Consider the following 19,304-nt stretch of genomic DNA (forward strand, 5'->3'; position numbering starts at 1 on the left):
TATACATTCTTTTTTTTTTTTTTTTTTTTGATAGGGAGCTTTCTTCTATAGCAGTTACCAGAGAAGGTGACTAACTGTAAAAATCATCATGAAGGATTTAGTCAAATACCATAGCGGTAGGAATGAAGGCAAGGAAAGCTTTTTGTGCCAAGGACCACAGAGCTCACCAAGAACGGGGGCTGTGGTAAACTCACAGAGCCGAGGCTCGGAGCAGAGCACATATCTTATGAGGCATTGGTTGCATGGTAAAGCCAGTGTCTGGCGTTAGATCCAGGTCCAGATGGGAGACTCCAGGGGGTGGTAGGAAGGTAAACTTCTGCATGAGACTGGCGAAGAAGAGGAAAAGTTCCATTTTTGCCAGTGATTCACCAGCACACATCCGGCGACCTGGAGACACAGATACCATCGGAGGTTAAAGACATCAGCACAAAAACCTGAACAACCCTGGACAAAGATAAGATCAGAGCACACATTCTCCTCCATGTTGTGTTGGGGTACCCTGAATTGAGGAGGGGTCCCCAAGCTGGATTCATCACCCCAAGAATCAAGAGTCCACGCGCCAATTGATGCAACACGCAAGAGGCTTTAATTAGGCACCTGCAGATGGGTCTCTCGGTCAGCTTTTAGACCGATTGGCCCCGAGGTTCAGTTACAATCAGCTTTTAAAGACAAAAACCACAAGCCGTTGGGAGCGGTCCTATCTTGTGACGGGGGGGGGGGGGTATATGACTACTGACCAGGGGAAGTAGATGTCTTCCTGACCTACACGTTGTAAATTCCTCAAACCTTGGTATGAGTTAATCATCTCTCCCTAAGTAAATGGTGGTTCCCACAAATCTTGTTTGCCCATCTCTGATGCCCTGGTCAGTTCTTCACAGGTGGTCAGCAGCCCGGAATTGGCCTTTTGTGGGTTTACAGCCCTTCTACAATTAAGGTTGCTAAACCATACATTCCATTCTGTGGTTTGGCCAGTTCCTGGGATGGGGTCCTTTGCTCACTTCCCAAGTTCTCTAGTGGGGTGCCCTCCCTGTTTAAGCTTATATTTTATTTCTATAAATTTGGGGTCTTTCATTGGAATGAGTGGGTCTGTCATCAATCTGTTTGAGCATTTTAGGTTCTGTTTCAAAATAAGGCCTGGAAAAAAAGACATCCAATGACAGCTTTAATGGTGGAAAAAAAGCAATTCAACATAATAAATTTTCCTCAATGTTTTTTGTTTTCGTTTTTCTTTTTTTAAAATAATACAACCTAGAGTCACTTGAGAAGAGGCAACCTCAATTGAGGAATTTCCAGATCAGATGACCTGTCATGTTGTCTCTGAGGTGCTGTCTCAATTGATGTGGGAAGGCTCTGCCCACTGTGGATGACATCCTCCCTAGGCAGGTGGGTGTGGGGTGTATGAAAACTCTGGCTGAGCCTGAGCCAGTGGTGGAGCCTGAAAGCATGTCTCCCTAAGGCCTCTGGTTCCAGGTTCCTGTCTTGAGTTCCTGCCTTGACTTCCCTCAGTAACTCAATATGACCTGGAAGTATAAGCCTTTCCTCTCTAAATTGCTTTTTTGGTCATGGTGTTTATCACCATAATAGAAAAAAATTAACAAGAACAATATTTTAATTTGAAAACATCTTTTGACAAAGTCATGTGCACCAGGAGATCATGTGTAAAAGCAAGTACAAGGTATGTCTTCTAAGTAAGTCCACCCACAAGCTCACGTTTAATGTCAATAGGACAGCTACGGAACTTGATTTAGAGTCTCCTATTGTTCCCAGAGATTTACTGTGTAGCAGGTGACTTACAGATGAACAGTCAATTGTAATACAGTGTCACCAGTCATGAGGAGACCTGGAGAAAGACACCCAATAAGCCAGGGAAGGCTCCTTCTTTGAGTGAGAGCCTTATAACTAAGCTTTGATAGAAATTTTCCATGTGACGGAAGGAAGGTGGAGATGAGGTCCTTGCTCCATTGGCTGGATGAGATTTGACTCTCGCTACACAGGGAGCACCAGGTACATTGTCTTTGATCTGAGGAAGGAGTAGGAACTAGGTCACAGTGATCTTGAAAATGATATTGAGCTGCAGAAGCATTTTGGTAAGAGAGACCTAGCTGGTATAATTCTGAAATGTAAATTGTTAGAGAAAGTGAAATAAAATTGAGAAAGGAAACTCTCCTGGTAGAACCTTATTAAAACAATAGGCTCTTGGTAGTTAGTTATATTTCCTAGATTGTACTGTATGAAGAATGATCTTATCTTTAGAATACATATGAGTTTTGAATTCATTTTGTAGACTAAAGGTATCATATTTGAGTGAAATGAAGCTTTTTGTTTGCTTGTTTTTGTGACAGGGTTTCTCTGTATATTCTAGGCCATCCTGGAACTCACTTTGTAGATCAGGCTGACCTTGAACTCACAGAGATCTGCCTGTTTCCTGCCTCCTAAATGCTAGGATTAAAGGTGTGCACCACCAACGTCCTGCCTGAAATGCTCTGCATTTTTTGTGTGTAATCTGCTCTCAGTCCTTCTGAAGAAACAGGTCTATTTACCCTGCTCCCAGGGGGAGGACTTGAACATGCTGTTTACTTTATGACCAGTAATTTTTGTATTTAATGCAGTTGTAGATCTCTGTTTTATTTTTTTGAACATAAATTGTGAGTGTACAAAATCATGGAAGACTGCTATTTTATAGCAGAAGGAAAAGATCTTATGTTAACCTTTTGGTTTGAGACCTACGGGAATAGAATAACTCTACATATCACTATGCATTTTCTTATTGGGCACAGGAATGAGGCAAGATTTTTTTATGGGTGAAAAGTCATGGGTATTTCCTCTCTGTTTGGAAACATCTGTAAAACAGCTAATCACTCAGTCCACAAGCAGGTTTATTGTGCTTGGCTTAGAGACTGCTATTGTTCTCATGGCCTTGACTGTGTAACAGATGACCCACAGGTAAACCTATAATTATAATATAGTGTCACAACCATGGAGAAAACTGTGGAAGGGTCAACTAATATAGGTTGGGGTTAGATCTTTCCATCTCCCAAGAAATAAGGACATAATTGAATGATGTTTAATAGAAATAGTATCTGCTGGGTGTGATGGCTCATGCCTTTAATCGCAGCACTCCAGAGACAGAATCAGGTGGATCTCTCTGGGTTTGAGACCAGCCTGTATGCATAATAAGTTCCAGGATGGCCAGGAATAAACAAAAAGTAGTATTGCTACTCCTAGCTTTCTTTAATTGAGGCCCACAATGAATTCCTGTTTTTAAATTTATTTTTAAGTATTCACATGTCAGTATGTTTGTTTGTGGGTGTATGCACATAAGTCAGGTGCCAGGAGAATACAGAGGCAATGGGGAGTCTTGAAGCTGGAGTTACAAGCAGTTATCATTATCAAATGTGGGTGCTGAGAACAAAACTCAGGTCCTTTGCTAAATCTCTGTTAACTGCTTAGCCGTCTCCCCAGCCTCACAAAGAAAATTTCAATTTCCACGCTAAGTTGGGTAAAATCCCTGAACAGGCTACTTATCCTAGTTATGGATAGCTTCTCTCATTTAAAGGCTGAAAAAGGCTTCCCAGTGTATACAAAGCCAGCTAGGCTTGGATACAGTATTGATTATGGGGCAAAAGCAAAATTAGGAACTGTTCATAGCGATAACCACAAGACCTGAGCATCTAAAACCAGCTGTGTCAAATAAGGCACCTTACCCACTGAAAAGGGCATGAAAGCTTCTTTCTTGACAAAGCTGCCCTTGGAGCTGAGGAAATGAGCAGGGTTAAAAGTGTCTGGTGTTTCCCACTGTGTTGGATCCCGAAGTACCGACGTCAACAAGGTGATGACCTCTGTGCCCTAGAAATGAAAGTTCTGTTAGTGAAAAAGATTCAATTTCTTCCTAAGAGGTTCCTCTCCAATGTATTAGAACCACGTGAGTTCTGGAAGGAAATGCAGTAGTAGGGGAAGACTTTAAGTTCAGTAAGGGGATGTTCATTTTAGTCATTAAAGTTTTCTTTAGCTCCTAACTGAAAGCAGGACCTGGAGATGAGCCTTTAGTCTATGTTGGTTACATGATAACAGCATGTTATTTAGCAGGTCCCTCTATGTGGCCCAGACAAGGCTTGGACTCATGATCTTTAGCCTCCCATGTGCTGGATTTACAGCATGAGATACCACACTCCGCTTGTTAACTTTTAATAAATGAATTTCCAAGTCTGTGCGGGGGAGACTCAGTGGTCCTCACTGGCGATGTAAGTTGCAGGTGAAAGAATACAAATGAAGAACCTGTTAGAAGGTTTGATGGCTCAGTGAAAATTTGCTGTTTTATCCCCAAGGTCCATGACAGTGGATGCCAAATCAAGGAAGATTTATATGGACAGGTTCTAAAACATAAGATTGTCTGCTTTCATATCTTGCTGTGAAACAGCTTTCTGTAAATAAATAGGGTGATTTTAATTGTGTAGGAAAAGACAGTTTGAGAATGAAGCAAACAAAACAAAGTAAAATAATGACTAAAAGCCCTGAGCAAGAGGCAGAGTTCAGACATAAGAATACTTGCTTTGGATGCACAACATTCAAATTTAGTCATCAGGAAATTAATTAGTTAAAGAAAATATTCACTGCCAGGCGGTGGTGGCACACGCCTTTAATCCCAGCACTCGGGAGGCAGAGGCAGGCAGATCTCTGTGAGTTCGAGGCCAGGCTGGACCGACAGCCTCCAAAACAATACAGAGAAACCCTGTCTCGTAAAACAAACAACAACAACAACAACAACAAAAAAAAAAGAAAATATTCACTACTATCTTCTGTGAGGCTTTGAAATATAGTCTTTTGGTTAACTATTTTATCAAATAAGGTCTCTAAATCTTTTTTTACTCAAGTATACAATTGAGTAAAAATATTTTGTTTTGTTTAAAAAGTATGTACTATCACTATCTATCTATCTGTCTGTCTGTCTGTCTATCTATCTATCTATCTATCTATTTACATTCTGTCTAGATTATATGTATACATACTTTCTCTGCCTCATAGCAAACATTATATTTATTTCCCCAAAGAGCTGACTGAGATGTGTCAAGACTGAGCCTACATCCTAGCAGCACAGCATATTAGTTAGATCTCTCTGTATCTGCAACATCCTCTTGACAACAGTGCGTTCTGTGGATCGTAGCACAGTAGGTGGTTAAAACTAAAATCCTACCACTATTCCTTGTGGATCACATTTAATATTACTCTTCTGTTCTCACTTTACCTATGGCTTTAAGACAGGGAGATCCTTCCAATGGTCCTATGTTCATGACTTTTTCCAAAGGATGTGGTAGAGCATTAGGAGATGAGGATAAGGGGGAGGTTCATCCTTATACCAGTGATGTCCCCTTCTAGGGAGTTATGGCACATCAGTCTGTCAGTCTTTGTTCACTCCTCTCAACGCCACCTAAGTTCTCCATACACTCCCCTCAACGCCACCTACTGTCCTCACCAGTTCAATTTAGATGGTACTGGGATGCCTAATCTTGGATGTGAACTGGCAAAACTCTTCTCTTAACAAGTTAGCTGCCTTGTATATTTTATTATAGGGATGTGAAGCTGACCACTGCCTCGTTGCTTGACTTTGATTTTTTGTTTCACTGTTCATTGGATTAACTCAGCTCAGTAGTGTACCTAATACTGCCTGAGAAGCAAAGCTCCAAATGGGAGCTTAATCTTCTTGTTCAGCGAGTATTTCCAGAGTGGAATGCAGCAGTGTAGGGAAAAGAACTCTGAATAACTAGTAGCTTCATGGCTTTGTGCAGACACGGCCCACCAGCAGTGATCAGACCAGGTACTGAGGAAAAGAGCTGGTGCCACGTGCCTATCACAACCTTCTGGTCATGCTTGCCTTCAGTCTACGTTTAGGAAGGTATACATACATGTCTTCCATTTTCCATCGGAACTCAAAGGTTTGCATGAAGTCAATGCCAAGGAATCAATCAGTATGCTTGATTCCATGGGAGGATGTGATTGAAGCATGGGGGTGCTGATGTAAGAGCCTTCCTAGAAAAACTCAGGACTCTGATCATGGCAGCTTACGTGGAACCCTGGCTCATTCAGAGAACACCTTACATCCCAGAAAAGGTCTAAATCCCCTGAATTCCATTTTTCCCTCAGTTATAACTTAAAAATAAGATAATATGTTAAAGTCTTAGGGAATAGTTGTCATCAGTTGCACACATGCACGCACACATACACACACATTCACACACATTTTCAGCTATCTTATTTTGGATGATGGGGAGGGAGGCAAGGGAAAAGAGAGTAAAAGGAGAGGGAGCAGGGTGGGCAGGAGAAAGGTGGACCAAGACTGCAACTGGACTTCAATCTCAGTGCTTCTACCATTATAAACATCTGAAGTATACTCTCTCCTCTCTTCTGCGTCAGCCCTTACCTTTGCAATATAGTAGTTCTTAAATATAACATCTGTGGTTGTCTCATGGGGCAAGCTGATGGGCAGTATGTCAGCAACCCTCTGTATTTCATGAACTACAGCATCTGTGTAGGGCATTTGAGTTCGGTGCTCAATCCGAGGCTGAGCCGAGCCCACAACTTTGACGATCTCATCATGGACCTTCTCTGCATACAATGCAATTAGAGGTTAGCATTCTGCCTGGACATGGATTCAAATGATTTTACATGTTTTCTTTACATATGAAAGTCAAAACCAAATGTTCTCCCAATTTGGGGGCTTTCTCCATCATTTTTCCTGCTTCTTACTTCTGTTCCTAAGGCGTCTCTTTGAACGAGCTTGGGAAGATTTCAGACCATCTCAGGGTGCTTAAAGAGCATACCTTAAAGGTTTATTTGGTTTTCAAGTGTGTGTGTGTGTGTGTCTGTGTGTGTGTGTTTGTGGTTCTGTGAATGGAAGTTCAGGAGCCCATGGAGTACAGAAGAAAGTGCCTTTGGAGCTACAGTTGTGATTCTCCTGGTGTGCAAACTGAGAACTGATCCTTGACAAGAGCAGTATACACACTTAATTGCTGAGCCATCTCTCCATCCCCAAAGCTCCCTTTCTCATTCTCAAAGGAAACCAGCCACACAAACTATTGTCAAGGCCACAATTTACAGGTATCCAGAATGACTAGACTTCTGCATCTTTGATTCCTAGAAACTTTTGTTTTCCTTCACTTGGGAAATGCTCTGAATCTTAGATACTCACCCTGGACCTCAGGGTATCGCATCATGAGTATGATTCCCCAGCGCAGTGTGGAGGCTGTGGTCTCTGTTCCTGCTGCAAACAGATTACTAACAAGGGCTAACAAATTTTCTTCATTGAAATAGTCAGCAGATATATGATTTTCCTAAAATGGTAAAATGTCATTAGTCATGGAATGATTTAACAATGGTTAATTGTAAAAGATTACCATTAATTAGAAACAGCAGTTATTTCATTCTCCAACTTAGAGGAATTCCCTTTTATCATGCAGCTGTCATACAGAACTTGAGAGTAGAGAATGTATCCCAGATACTAACAGTGGAAAATAAATCTGAACATAACAAAGGCTGTTTTTCTTTAGGAAGGTTACAAGTTGTATTTAATTGAGTTACTAAAACATTCCCCACATTTTTGTAGTATTGTGAAATACCATATTAATTCTCTTTAAATTTTTAAAAAAATTATTTGTTTTTGAATCCCTATCACAGTTCCCCCTCCCTCCTCTTCTCCCTCTCCCCTCCCTCCCTCCTCCACCTCCCATCTGCTCTTTGGAGAGGGTAAGGTCTCCCGTAGGAAGTCTAGTAAGTCTATCCCATTATCTCACTGAGGTAGGACCAAGTCACCATTCCACCCCATACACCCATGTGGCTAGACTGAGCAAGGTATCTCTCCATATAGAATGGGCTCCATGAAGTCAGTTTGAACTTTAGAGTTAGATATTGGACCCACTTTCAGTGGCCTCATATATTGTCCCAGCTGCACCATTGTCACCTATTTAAAGAGAATCTAATTCGGTCTTATGCAGGTTCCCCATTTGTCAGACCTGAGTCAGTGATCTCTCACTAGCTCCGGCCAGCTCATTCTGTGGGTTTCTCCATCATGGTCTTGACTCCTTTGTTCATATTATTGCTCCTCTCTCACTTCAATTGTACTCCAGGAGCTTGGCCCATTGGTTAGTTATGAATTTCTGTATCTGCTTCCATCTCGTTCTGGAAGAGGGTTCTAACTTCTCTGGGGTTACAGATTGTAGGCAGGGTATCTTTTGCTTTATGTCTACTATCCATTTATAAGTGAGTACATACTATGTTTGTGTTTCTGGTTTTGGGTTACTTCACTTAGGATGTTTTATTTCTAGTTCTGTGCTTTTGCCTGCAAATTTTAGAATATCCATTATTTCTTACAGCTGAGTAGTACTCCATTGTGTAAATATACCACATTTTCTTTATCCCTTCTTCAGTTGAGGGGCATCTAGGTTGCTTCCAAGCTCTGGCTATTATGAATTATGTTGCTATGAACATAGCTGAGCAAATGTTCTTATGGTGTGAATATTAATTCTCTTTAAAAATTTCCTCTTTTAAAAATTTATATTTCTCTTTTAAAGTTTTAACAAAATAGTCTTTCTCAGATTTAGCAGCTGAAATACCAAGATTGTCAAAACAGAATATTTTAAAAGACTAATATAAAAGATCTTTATATCTTTCCCCGCAGAGAATATGGGAAATGTATGCACAGTGTAACATATAGCATTTTCAGTCTATAAAAGACCTGCTATTATCCTGAGTCCAGTCATCTATCTTCTTGGAAGGAATGTTTTGTTTCTAGAAGCGGTTAAATTAATGCTAAATGTTGGCTAAAGAATCCTCTGAGAAAACACCATTACCTCCTGCTGTCTGAGCAGAAAGGCATCAATGAGACTTCTGGGATCATTTTTGTCAAGATTATGTCGGTGTTCTAGTAAGGTCATCCTTATGAAGGAAAATAATTCATCTCTGTTCCTTAGGACCTTCTTGTGGCTTCTTAGGAGAAATCCCAAAACAGGAAACATATTAAAAAGCTAAAGGAATATAAAAAAATACTTTAAACTAGTTGGAACAATGGATGTGATAATAATATTATTGAAAAATTACAGAAATAACATTTTTAGTTTTGCCTCAGCTAACAATGATAACCATGATCACTACATAGTGATGCTTTTTCATTTGCCAGGATTAAGCAATCAACAATGAATTCATAAACAGCTTATAAGTTCTATCTATGCAGAGTAAAAGTATTTTGTTTAATGTATTTGCGGGATAATGTAATTACAGATAATATAGTATACAACAATAATATCAGCTTTATGTTGACAGTGATAAACCCAGTGTTTTTCTAAAAAAAAAAAAACCTTATGTGAGTCCTGGTAAACAACTGCATTATTTTAATTCTAAACAGCGCAATAAATTTACTTGAGTTTTCAGTAGAATCATAGAAATGCTCCAGTTTGTAACAGATGTCATCTGTAGACCCTGTCTTGAAGTATCACTTTATCAAGTCATCCCCAACACTTAAAAATATTCAAGGAAGATGTTAGGGACATCTGTATTATGTGTTATAAGGCCACTCTTGAACTCCTTGATGTAGAAAAGGTCTACCAGGTACACTGATTTACTAACTTAAGCTCACACACACTCCATTAGTGGTTGGTTTGTTCTCAGTTAACCACTGTTTAAGGTGGCAGCCCTACTGGCCTCTATATACAAAGAAGTTGGAATGTTTGGCAGACCCACCCCTAAAGAGCCTGCCATTGGTAGCTTCACTCCAAAAAGGCATTGAGAGCTTCCACTTCTGGATTTACCTCGTGTTTCCTGGTTTTCTGTTCCCCTGGGGTCACCTCAGACTGTTTTGCTCAAATTAAACCTTGATCTATTAATTCTATCTGATTGATTTATTGTACCACCAGTGGTGGGTTTCCGTTAACCTTTCCATTAACTAGGATTTTTAAACCTAACAACAATCTCCCAATCCATATGCCCCTGGAAGAGTACAAGGTTGGTACCAACTGAAGACAACTAGATTTCAAGAAGTTCTCAGCTCATATGTCTAGGGAATGCAGGAAGAATGCAAGGGATGCTGACAAGAGAGACAACAGAAGTCTCAAAAACATGCTGGATCTCTTGATCAGAGAGGCAAGGCTGAGCACTGGAAGACTGACTGCCTTTGTCCCTCTCCATTCCCTCTTCTCCCTATTTAATCTGCTGACTGGAGATGAGATGGGAGACAGTCTTTAGGATGTTAATGGCTCTCTGAATAAAGCTAATTTTAAAGATTCAATACTTGTCTTTTTTTTAATCTGAAACTGATGGGCAGCAAGTTTTGACACTCCAGGTAAAACTTTGCCGTTTCCTAAATTTTTCAATATACTTATTTTTAGTTAGCTAAGATCTGATATTTAGCCACCTTCTCAAAGGAGCTCAGGCCTTTGAACAAAGAGGCAAAAGATTTCATCTAAGGTTGTATGATACAGCTGCCTGTGTCTGTCCTAAGCACTAGTATTGAGAGGTGATCTGCATTTATAGTAAAAGCCTAAATTGAAATGATATGGTTGGCTGTATTGGTATTATTCAAAATTTTACAAACCTTGGATCTAGAAGATGTAAATTTTAAATATATATATATATCACATGATTTATCACATGGTTTTTCATCTGTATCTCTATGCTCCACTTGTATGCCTGGTGCCTACAAAGGTCAGAAGAGCACATCTGATCCCATGGAATTGGAGTTACAGCTGACTGTAACCCACCTTGTGGGTTCTGGAAATGGAACTAGGACCCTCTGGAATAGCAGCCAGTGCTATTATCTCAGTATCCATCTCTCCAACCCCCAGAAACCGAACATACAATGATAAAAGAATCAGGTTGCAGAGCCATTGTGAGCATATGCAGATAGACATAAACATTGAGGTAGCATTTAGTTGAACACTTTCTTTCTCTTTAATATGCTTGTTAGTTCTTCTTGTTAGAACCCTCATTCCTAACTGAATTCTACTATATATTTCTTATTTAATTGATGCTTAGTTCATATCCCACAAATGGTTGTTGTTGTAGGCAAATGATAAATGGTTACAGTTATGAGACAGACCAAAGCCATACAACCTTAGCGTGACTCACATTCCACATTGCAGAGCTTTGTGGTGAGAGAATCATCATGTAAGTTAGATAAGCATGTTTGTCATGCCATTATACTTAGAATGCATTACCACCCTTTGCATAGTCTCTTGAACAATCAAGTGTACCTCAGAGGAACAAAATCAAAAAAGGAAAAGTACAGTTACCACAATTCTTGGGCTTCCAACGAGTTTCACATTTTCACCAATTAAGGTTAAGAGTCTCAAGAACTGGGGGTCTTGGTAGTCAAACCGTTTCCCGAACAACACGGACACAATGACGTTAGCAACAGAAGCATTCAGCACTTTCTTGATCTCAAAGGGTTTTCCTAGAACACAATTCATCGAGCAGGTCAAGAATAGTCACACACACAGCACTAAGCTACTTCCAGACTGATGGTGGCTGCCTTTCCAGTGAGGAGTTTCGTAGAAGGATTATCTATGATAGTGTCTTTCAATAACAGCTTTGGCTAATGGCCAGAAGTTGCCGCACATGTTCAGATGGCCACAAAGAAAATGAAATGGAAATGGGAAGGAGAAGCGAGCATTGAGCTCAGCTAAAGAAAGAACAATGTGGCAGAGGTGTCTTGACGTTGGTGTGCACAGCTTTGTAGTGCAGTGTGTGAGAGACACTTATTAATGCACAGTGGATGGGAAAATACCATTCACTCTCATAGGGTGCATTGCAGTTTGGGGTAGAACATTCTATTCTACTACATTTTGATGTTTTCTGTATTGGTGATATCTACCCAGAGCGTGAAATCAGACTTGATTTCACAGGTCTGTATCTGTGTAACAAGGAAGGCTGAGGTAGGAAGGAAGAAAGAAAGAAAGAAATGCAAAGAGGCCTGGAGCTGCCTGATTGCCGGGCATCATTTGGGATCTAGCTTGGTATCTGTTGGAACACCTCTAATTGCTATTAGTTGCTAATCATCTTTTCAAGTTCCCTAGTCTGTGATTGGTGCTACCTTTTACTAATGAATACATTTCTTGTCTGGACAAAGCTAAGGACCTCCATTTCAATAATGGATGAGAAAGCATTATAGCATAAGTTAGTTCAGATAAAGTTCTGATAAAAAGGAAATATGATAATGTTCTGGAAAACTCAGCCTTCAGGGGTAGAGGCTCTCAGGCATTTCCTACTGAGCCAGCCTTCTTTCTGACTTCTCCCTTCATGAGCTTAACTCTGGTGGCTCCTCTATCAGCCACCTCCTGGCTGCTGTCCAAGTGGAAGGCTTGTCTGCTCTGTTGCCCAAAGCACCTTTTATCTGTTCTTGAATTAACGCCAGTTTTTTCTTCCTTTTCTTTTTTTAATCTTTTTTTTAAAATTTAAATTGGAAACAAGCTTGTTTTACATGTCAATCCCAGTTCCCTCCCTCTCCCCTCCTCCTCTACCGCCCGCCCACCGACTCCCATCCTATCCCTTTTCTGCTCCCCAGGGAGGGAGAGGCTTTCATGGCTGTTCTTCCAAGACTGTCATATGATTTGGAGCAGGGCCTAGACCCTCCCCTGTGTGCCTAGGCTGAGAAAGTATCCCTCTATGTGGAGTGGGCTCCCAAAGTCCATTCGTGTACTAAGGATAAATACTGATCCACTTCTAGAGGCCCCAAAGATCAACCAGACCTCTGAAGTGACATCCATGTTCAGGGGGTTGGAGACAATCCTATGCTAGTTTTCCAGCTATCAGGCTGGGATCCATGAGCTCCCCATTGTTCAGGTCAGCTGTTTCTGTGGGTTTCTCCAGCCTAGTCCTGACACCTTTGCTCATCACTCCTCCCTCTCAGCAAGTGGATTCCAGGAGTTCAGCTCAATGTTTAGCTGTGGGTGTCTGTTTCTGCTTCCATCAACTATTGGATGAAGGCTCTAGAATGGCATGTAAGGTAGTCATCAATGTCATTATCAGAGAAGAGCATTTGAGGTAGCCTCTCCATTATTGCTTATACTGTTAGTTGGGGTCAACATTGTAGATCTCTGTATATTTCCCTAGGGCCAGATTTCTCTTTAAACCTATGATGGCTCCCTGTATTATGGTATCTCTTTTCTTGCTCTCTTTTATTCTTCCCCTGACTCAATCTTCTTGTTCTCTCATGTCCTCCCTTTCCCTCCTCTTCTCCCCTTCTCTTAACTCCCTTTCCCCTCCCCCCATGCTCCCAATTAACTCAGGAGATCTTGTCCCTTTCCCCTTCTCTGGGAGACCATGTATGTCTCTTTAAGGGTCCTCCTTGTTTCTTAGCTTCTCTGGCAGTGTGGATTTTAGGCTGGTAATCTTTTGCTCTATGTCTAAAATTCAAATATGAGTGAGTACATACCATACTTGTCTTTTTCTGACTGGGTTACTTCACTCTCATTGGCCAGTTTTTAAATTCCTTTATGTTGGAGAATGAAAACCCGAAAATGTTATTGTGTGTCCCCAGATGCTGTATATTATGTCAAAGTCAATTTATTGGTATGTAAAGACTGTATTACTGTTACAAGAACATTATTATACATTATTTGAGAATAATATGTAAAGACTATGTAAATAATGCTATGTAGATTATTACTGTTACAATAACATTATTGTACATTGTTTGAGGACAGCATGTTTTCAAAATGCTTTCAAACAGTTCAAGGTTTATTTTATATAAAGTGGATTATAATAGATTCCTATAAGCAGGGGAAATAAAGGAAAGAGAAGGAGGCAAGGAGGGACAGGGAGAGGAAAAGCAAGAGGGAGAGGGAGGGAAGTAAGGAAAGAGGGGAGGGAGGGAGAAGGAGAGAATGAGAGAAAATTTGACATACATGATCTTGGAGTAGACAGCATTGGATATGGGAATTTGCTACAAGCTAAATTATTTCAAACTATGTGACCTTTTGTTGATTTCCTTCTCATGAAAAATGAAATGTCTTTATTTGCTCTACACACCTTTGTAAGATTCAAAATTCTGTATGAGATGATGGCATTCCTCTATAATTGTGTCTTCTATAATCTGTTTGCCCATGCCAAAGTTCCTTAAGGTGGTCAAGCTGAATCTTCTCATTATTTTCCACGTTTCACCATGAGCAAAGACAATTCCTCAGATAGAAAAGAGTATGTTTAATTTACTTCCAGCAGTGTTAAATTTAGTGCTCAAGGACAAATAAAAATTATAAACAAAAGTTTTGATTTTTTCCCTACCAGAAGTAAGAGAAGAATGGGTTGATGGCATAATCTAATAGTAGTTACCCATCATATTTCAGACCCTAGTTTCTTTTCTCAGCAAGCTAAAAAGAAAAAAAACAATACCTCTCCCAAAGAGTAGAAAGTCTCCCATTTTTCATTTGCTAGAGAATTTACTGTAGAAAACATTCTAGAAACTTTCCATTCTCTTTGAAATACACGCAAATATTTCTGAAAACCAAGCCATCATTTTGTATGGGTGTCTATTTGACCAGAAAGTCTTTCCTAAAGATCTTGAGACAAGTGTGAAATGACCATGGAGATAAGAGCCTTGTTTCCCAGCTCCTATGGGAAGACAGGAGCCTAACCTTAAGGGTGGAACTTGCCCTAATTCACAAAACGAGCTTTTGCCTTAAATATATGATACATTTGATTTTCTTTGTATGAGTCCAATTAACAAAGACAGTATCTTGAGTCCTTGTTATTTCTTTTCTGAGAGTATGTAATGTGAACATCTGTTCCAGTGTGTAAAAGGCATCCTTCCTGATTTTACAGTGGCAGATTGTGAAGCACATTCTTCTCAGTTAGAAGGTATTTTCTTTTTCTAGACATACCACAAAGAATTTTGGGTTGGGAAAACATTTTGTATTTTTTTGTCAATAAGTTCAGTACACAGTTTTTCAGTATCTTATATCAAACTAGGTGTCAATGAGGTGTTAATGAACTATTGCAAACAAATTTATTATTTTCCAGGGAAAAAGACTGGTCCAAAGCATATACAACTATCAAAGAAAAGAGATTGGAATAATAAAACATACTTTATTTAAAAACTTTAACCTATTTGATGTTTAGGAGTCATTACCTTTTCCATTAGAAAGTCTTTCAAATATAGGCACTCGAGAACGCTCTCCAAACTGATTGCCATAATTAATAAGGGCATCTTTCACCGTCTCATAGCCAGAAAGCACCACCACCTTCCTTGGCCCCATATGAATGCTGTAAATGGGGCCATATTTCTTGGAGAGCTTTGGTGTACACAAAAGAAAACAGAGAAACAACTAAAACATCACGGTATAAGAAAAAGTGAAATTGATCATGACCTCTGGACTTTGTTACTAGGGTTACTCCTCCAGTCATCACAGCACCCGGAGCCACTCTGATGACCTAAAGTTGGTGTTCCATGGGCTCTATTTGATTTCAAATTTGAGTGTAAGGCTTGTCTTTTACTACAGAATGCAGGCATGTCTCTCCCTACTATGGTTTTGTTTGCAAACAGAAAATGCCCAGCCAGAGCTCAGGAAAACAAAAGACTTCTTTGACACCACACTGATATGTTCCATTGAATATCTCATTTCTTAGGCTGATCTATGATGTTAGTAGGGCCATTTTCCTTTACTGGTAACATTCTTTATTGAAAGAAACATTGGATATTTTTTAATAATTGAAAAGTAGCAGACACCAGCATATATTACATTCTGACTTATTCTTAGCTCTGTTACATCCTTGCCTGATGTAGATACATCATTGAATAGGAAGGTTATTGCATCTTCATGAGGTCACACAGTAGGTGGAGATGCTCAGAAAAGGCCACACAATCAGTGGCACACTGTCTGAGAGCTTGTGATCTTAACCTCTGGTGAAAGACTGAGATGACAACCTAGAATGCTCCTCTATATATGAAACTTGATTTATTTAGAGTTGCTATGGGAATTGAAGGATGACTCAATGATTTAGAAAATTAGAATAACTAAGATTACTGTTTCAGAAGTAGAAATTAAAGTGGGAATTGGAGAACAGAGTGTCTTGTTTGAGAACTACTTTCATAGAGTAGATTAGCTCATATCAGAAAAACAATTCAAGGATAAGAGTAATATAAAAAAGTGCAGGTTATGGAAAAGGATTGAGATCTCCCTTTTTGTAGGCAGAAATAGTTCAAAACAATGGCATAACTGTGGAAACGAGAAAGAAAATGAAAGAACATGTAAAGAATTTAGGCTGGTTAATACACAAGCAAAGAGCAGGAGTAGTGTAAAGATAAAGTTGAGGAACACATAATCAGATGAAGGGATTTGTTGAAGGAAGATCTCATGCTTATGAAGAATTATCCTGATTTTGGATTGTAGGATGAGGGGCCACAAAATTGTTTTAGGTAATGGTTTTGTTTCTAGAAAGTTAATTTCTGTGAAGTATATTTATCTGTAAAATGGAGATAAAAATGACATCTTATTTTCCCCCAGGTTAGTTAGGAGGAGTATGTTAAATCCCTGTGTTGATTTATCAAATAAAAAAGCATAAAAGAAAATTTAAAGTGTTCTATTTTTGTGCTGATTTAGGTAAAACTATAGTTTTTTCTTCAATACCTTGTCCCCTAAGATTTTAAAGTTAAAATGTTACAAATTCTATGAAAGCTCAACTCTAAAATACTTTAGAAATTAAAGTTTAAATTTTATAGTCAGTTTGCCACCTCCAAAATGTTAGCATTATTCATCCCTGTAACCAATAACCATAGGTTTTCTTTTTCAGTGAGAAGCTGGAGAAATTTAGACCAATTTTTGCACTAGCTCTGTAAACTGGCAGACAGTGACACAAAAGACAGAAGCTGAACTCATTCATCAGATTAACAGAAGACCTAGATCTAAACTGTTGGATTCATAATATAGATTTTATCTTATTTATGATAGAGTTTTGAGTAGTTAACTTGAAATTTGCAGATAAATCAATGATCAAAACTTAGTTGTTTTGTAGTAGGTCATATATGAAAACAATCTAGACCAAAACATTTGAGGTGATGATTATATGCCATAAATACTTCAGAATAAAATTGCCACCTAGGTCCTTGAATCATATTAGCTAATTTACACACACACACACACACACACACAAAGAAGCTCTGTTAATTTTGAAATCTGATAACCCCAATATATATGCATATATATACATATATGAACTATTGTTAGCACATGTAAAATAATAGGTATCTCAGGTCAAGAATGATGTGGCAAGACCCCCCCCACACACATACACACACTCCAGGTGAATGAACATGTATGCTACTATGCCTTTATGTCTTACCTCTAACATGGTTTGATATGGTCTCCTCAGGTTGAGTATGTGTAGATTTCCAATAAGTGGCCAAGGTTTGGGTCCTGGAGGAGACTGTAGTTTGGATGCTTTAGCCATAAAGACTTTAATATTTAAAATAAAAATGATAATAAATCCCAGAAGTGCAAGTATAGCAGAAGAATCAAACCCACTCATTATCTTAAACTGATGCAATTATACAGAATTAGAGATCTTTCCAGTTACGAACAGATAGAACCAACGTTTCTGATGAAAACCAAAGACTTCAAGGTGTTGCTAAATTTATTATAGTCATTGTCTTTCACCTATTTTATAAATAAGCCGAGATAAACCCTGTTCTGCATCCTTGACCTGTTTTGGTCTTTTACTTTTCCCCTTTTGCCTCCTAGTTCAACCTGTTCTGTCCAATAAAACCTGGAAGGATTTTCTTTTCAGGTAAAACTGGGATTAATCTCATGTTTCCTGATAGATAATACAAGCTTAATCCTAAACATGAAGTCCGCATTTCCACCATGAGATCAGTTGCATTGTTTGGTAAGTAGAGTGCAGTATGATCTCTGCATGGGTGGTTACATGTTGTGAAAGCTGCATGGAAAGCTTCAAGTTTCGTAGAGTGTTACGTGATCTTTAGCCCCTTTAATGCCCTGGACAGGCACTTAGTTGAAGCTTAGTAAGTACTGAGGACAGACTCTAGTTCAGGTCTCCAGTAAAGTAATCTCTTCTAAAAATCTCTTCGGAGATTGGAGCCACTAGAAGGAAATGGAGGGAAATAATGGTGTGTGGACACTGTGTTGTATAATGTATGTTGAACAGTGTTATAGAACTTTTAAAGAAAATAGCTGAATATTTTATTAGTGTATTCTAATTCTAATAATTGGCATTACTTTTATAATAGAATACAGTTTGATCACATCCTTCTTCCCAGTTGCCCTCTCTTTTACTCCCTCCCACCTCTTACTGGCTCCCTCCTCTGTCTAAATAGATCTCCTTCTACTTCATGTCTTTAAAAAAGATTCAGATTCTTTACATGAGGGAAAGAGTTAGTATTTCTTTCTGAGTCTTGTTTATTTTAATTAACATTATGATATTTTATTACATTCATATTTTATTCTATGTCTAAGTAATAGTTTATTTATTTTTTATATTTTTTAATTTAAATTAGAAACAAGGTTGCTTCACATGTCAATTCCAGCTCCCTCTCCCTCCCCTCCTCCCACACACCCTCACCAACCTCCAGTCCCCCACCCAATCTCTACTCTGTTCCCCAGGGAGGGTGAGGCCCTCCATGGGGGATATCCAGTCAGTCATTTCATTCAGGGCATACTTTATTATGTATGCATATTGCATTTCTTCGTTCTTTCTGCTTTCTTCCTCCTTCCCTTCCTCCTCTTTTTCCATCTTTCTCTCACTCTCTCTTCTTCTCTCCACCCCTCTCTCTCTTTGTTTTTACATTTTATTTGTCTGCATACTGTGTGAAGGTCAGAGTACTGCTAGTGGTAGGCGATTTCCTCCTACCACATGGATCCTGGGGTCATCAGATTTGGCAGTAGACCCTTTTCCCACCGAGTCATCTCAATGACCTTCATTCTGCGTTTGCTTTATCTATTTACATGCTTATGGTACCAAGGGCGATTGTGCAACTCAATTATCATGAATAATGACAACAAACATGGGTTATCTATTGCATTCTGACATTGGCTCCTTTAGGTGTGCATCCAAGAGTGGATAGCTGTGTCATATGAACTTGCTATACAGCCCACACTGAACTTAAACTGCCACCCTTCCTGTCTCAGCCTATGGAGTGCTGGGGTTACAGGTGTGCACTACTGGTCGGTTTATATAACCTTTATCGAACCTTTACTTCTCAGTTGATACATAAAAATGCTAACAGCACAGTATACAGTAAGTAGATTGTTGAGATGGATACTGAATATGCAGCCCCTGGTGTATACTGAAGGTCCAGTATCTTCCATCCATCC

General features: G+C 39.3%; 1 protein-coding gene across 1 annotated transcript; it reads right to left on the minus strand.

The window, feature by feature from the left end:
* Positions 1-23: 23 nt before the first annotated feature.
* LOC101843216 (cytochrome P450 2K6-like) lies at positions 24-17,424 on the minus strand. Its single transcript, XM_005072434.3, has 9 exons — positions 17,317-17,424; positions 15,107-15,269; positions 14,011-14,160; positions 11,274-11,434; positions 8,841-9,014; positions 7,184-7,325; positions 6,416-6,600; positions 3,705-3,846; positions 24-387 (listed from the first exon to the last, which is right to left on the minus strand). The coding sequence occupies exons 1-9, from the start codon at positions 17,422-17,424 to the stop codon at positions 191-193; spliced, it is 1,422 nt and encodes a 473-aa protein (XP_005072491.1). The 3' UTR covers positions 24-190.
* Between the last annotated feature and the right edge of the window lie 1,880 nt (positions 17,425-19,304).

This window comes from Mesocricetus auratus, unplaced genomic scaffold, assembly GCF_017639785.1.
Source record: "Mesocricetus auratus isolate SY011 unplaced genomic scaffold, BCM_Maur_2.0 Super-Scaffold_100021, whole genome shotgun sequence".
Lineage (NCBI taxonomy): Eukaryota > Metazoa > Chordata > Mammalia > Rodentia > Cricetidae > Mesocricetus > Mesocricetus auratus.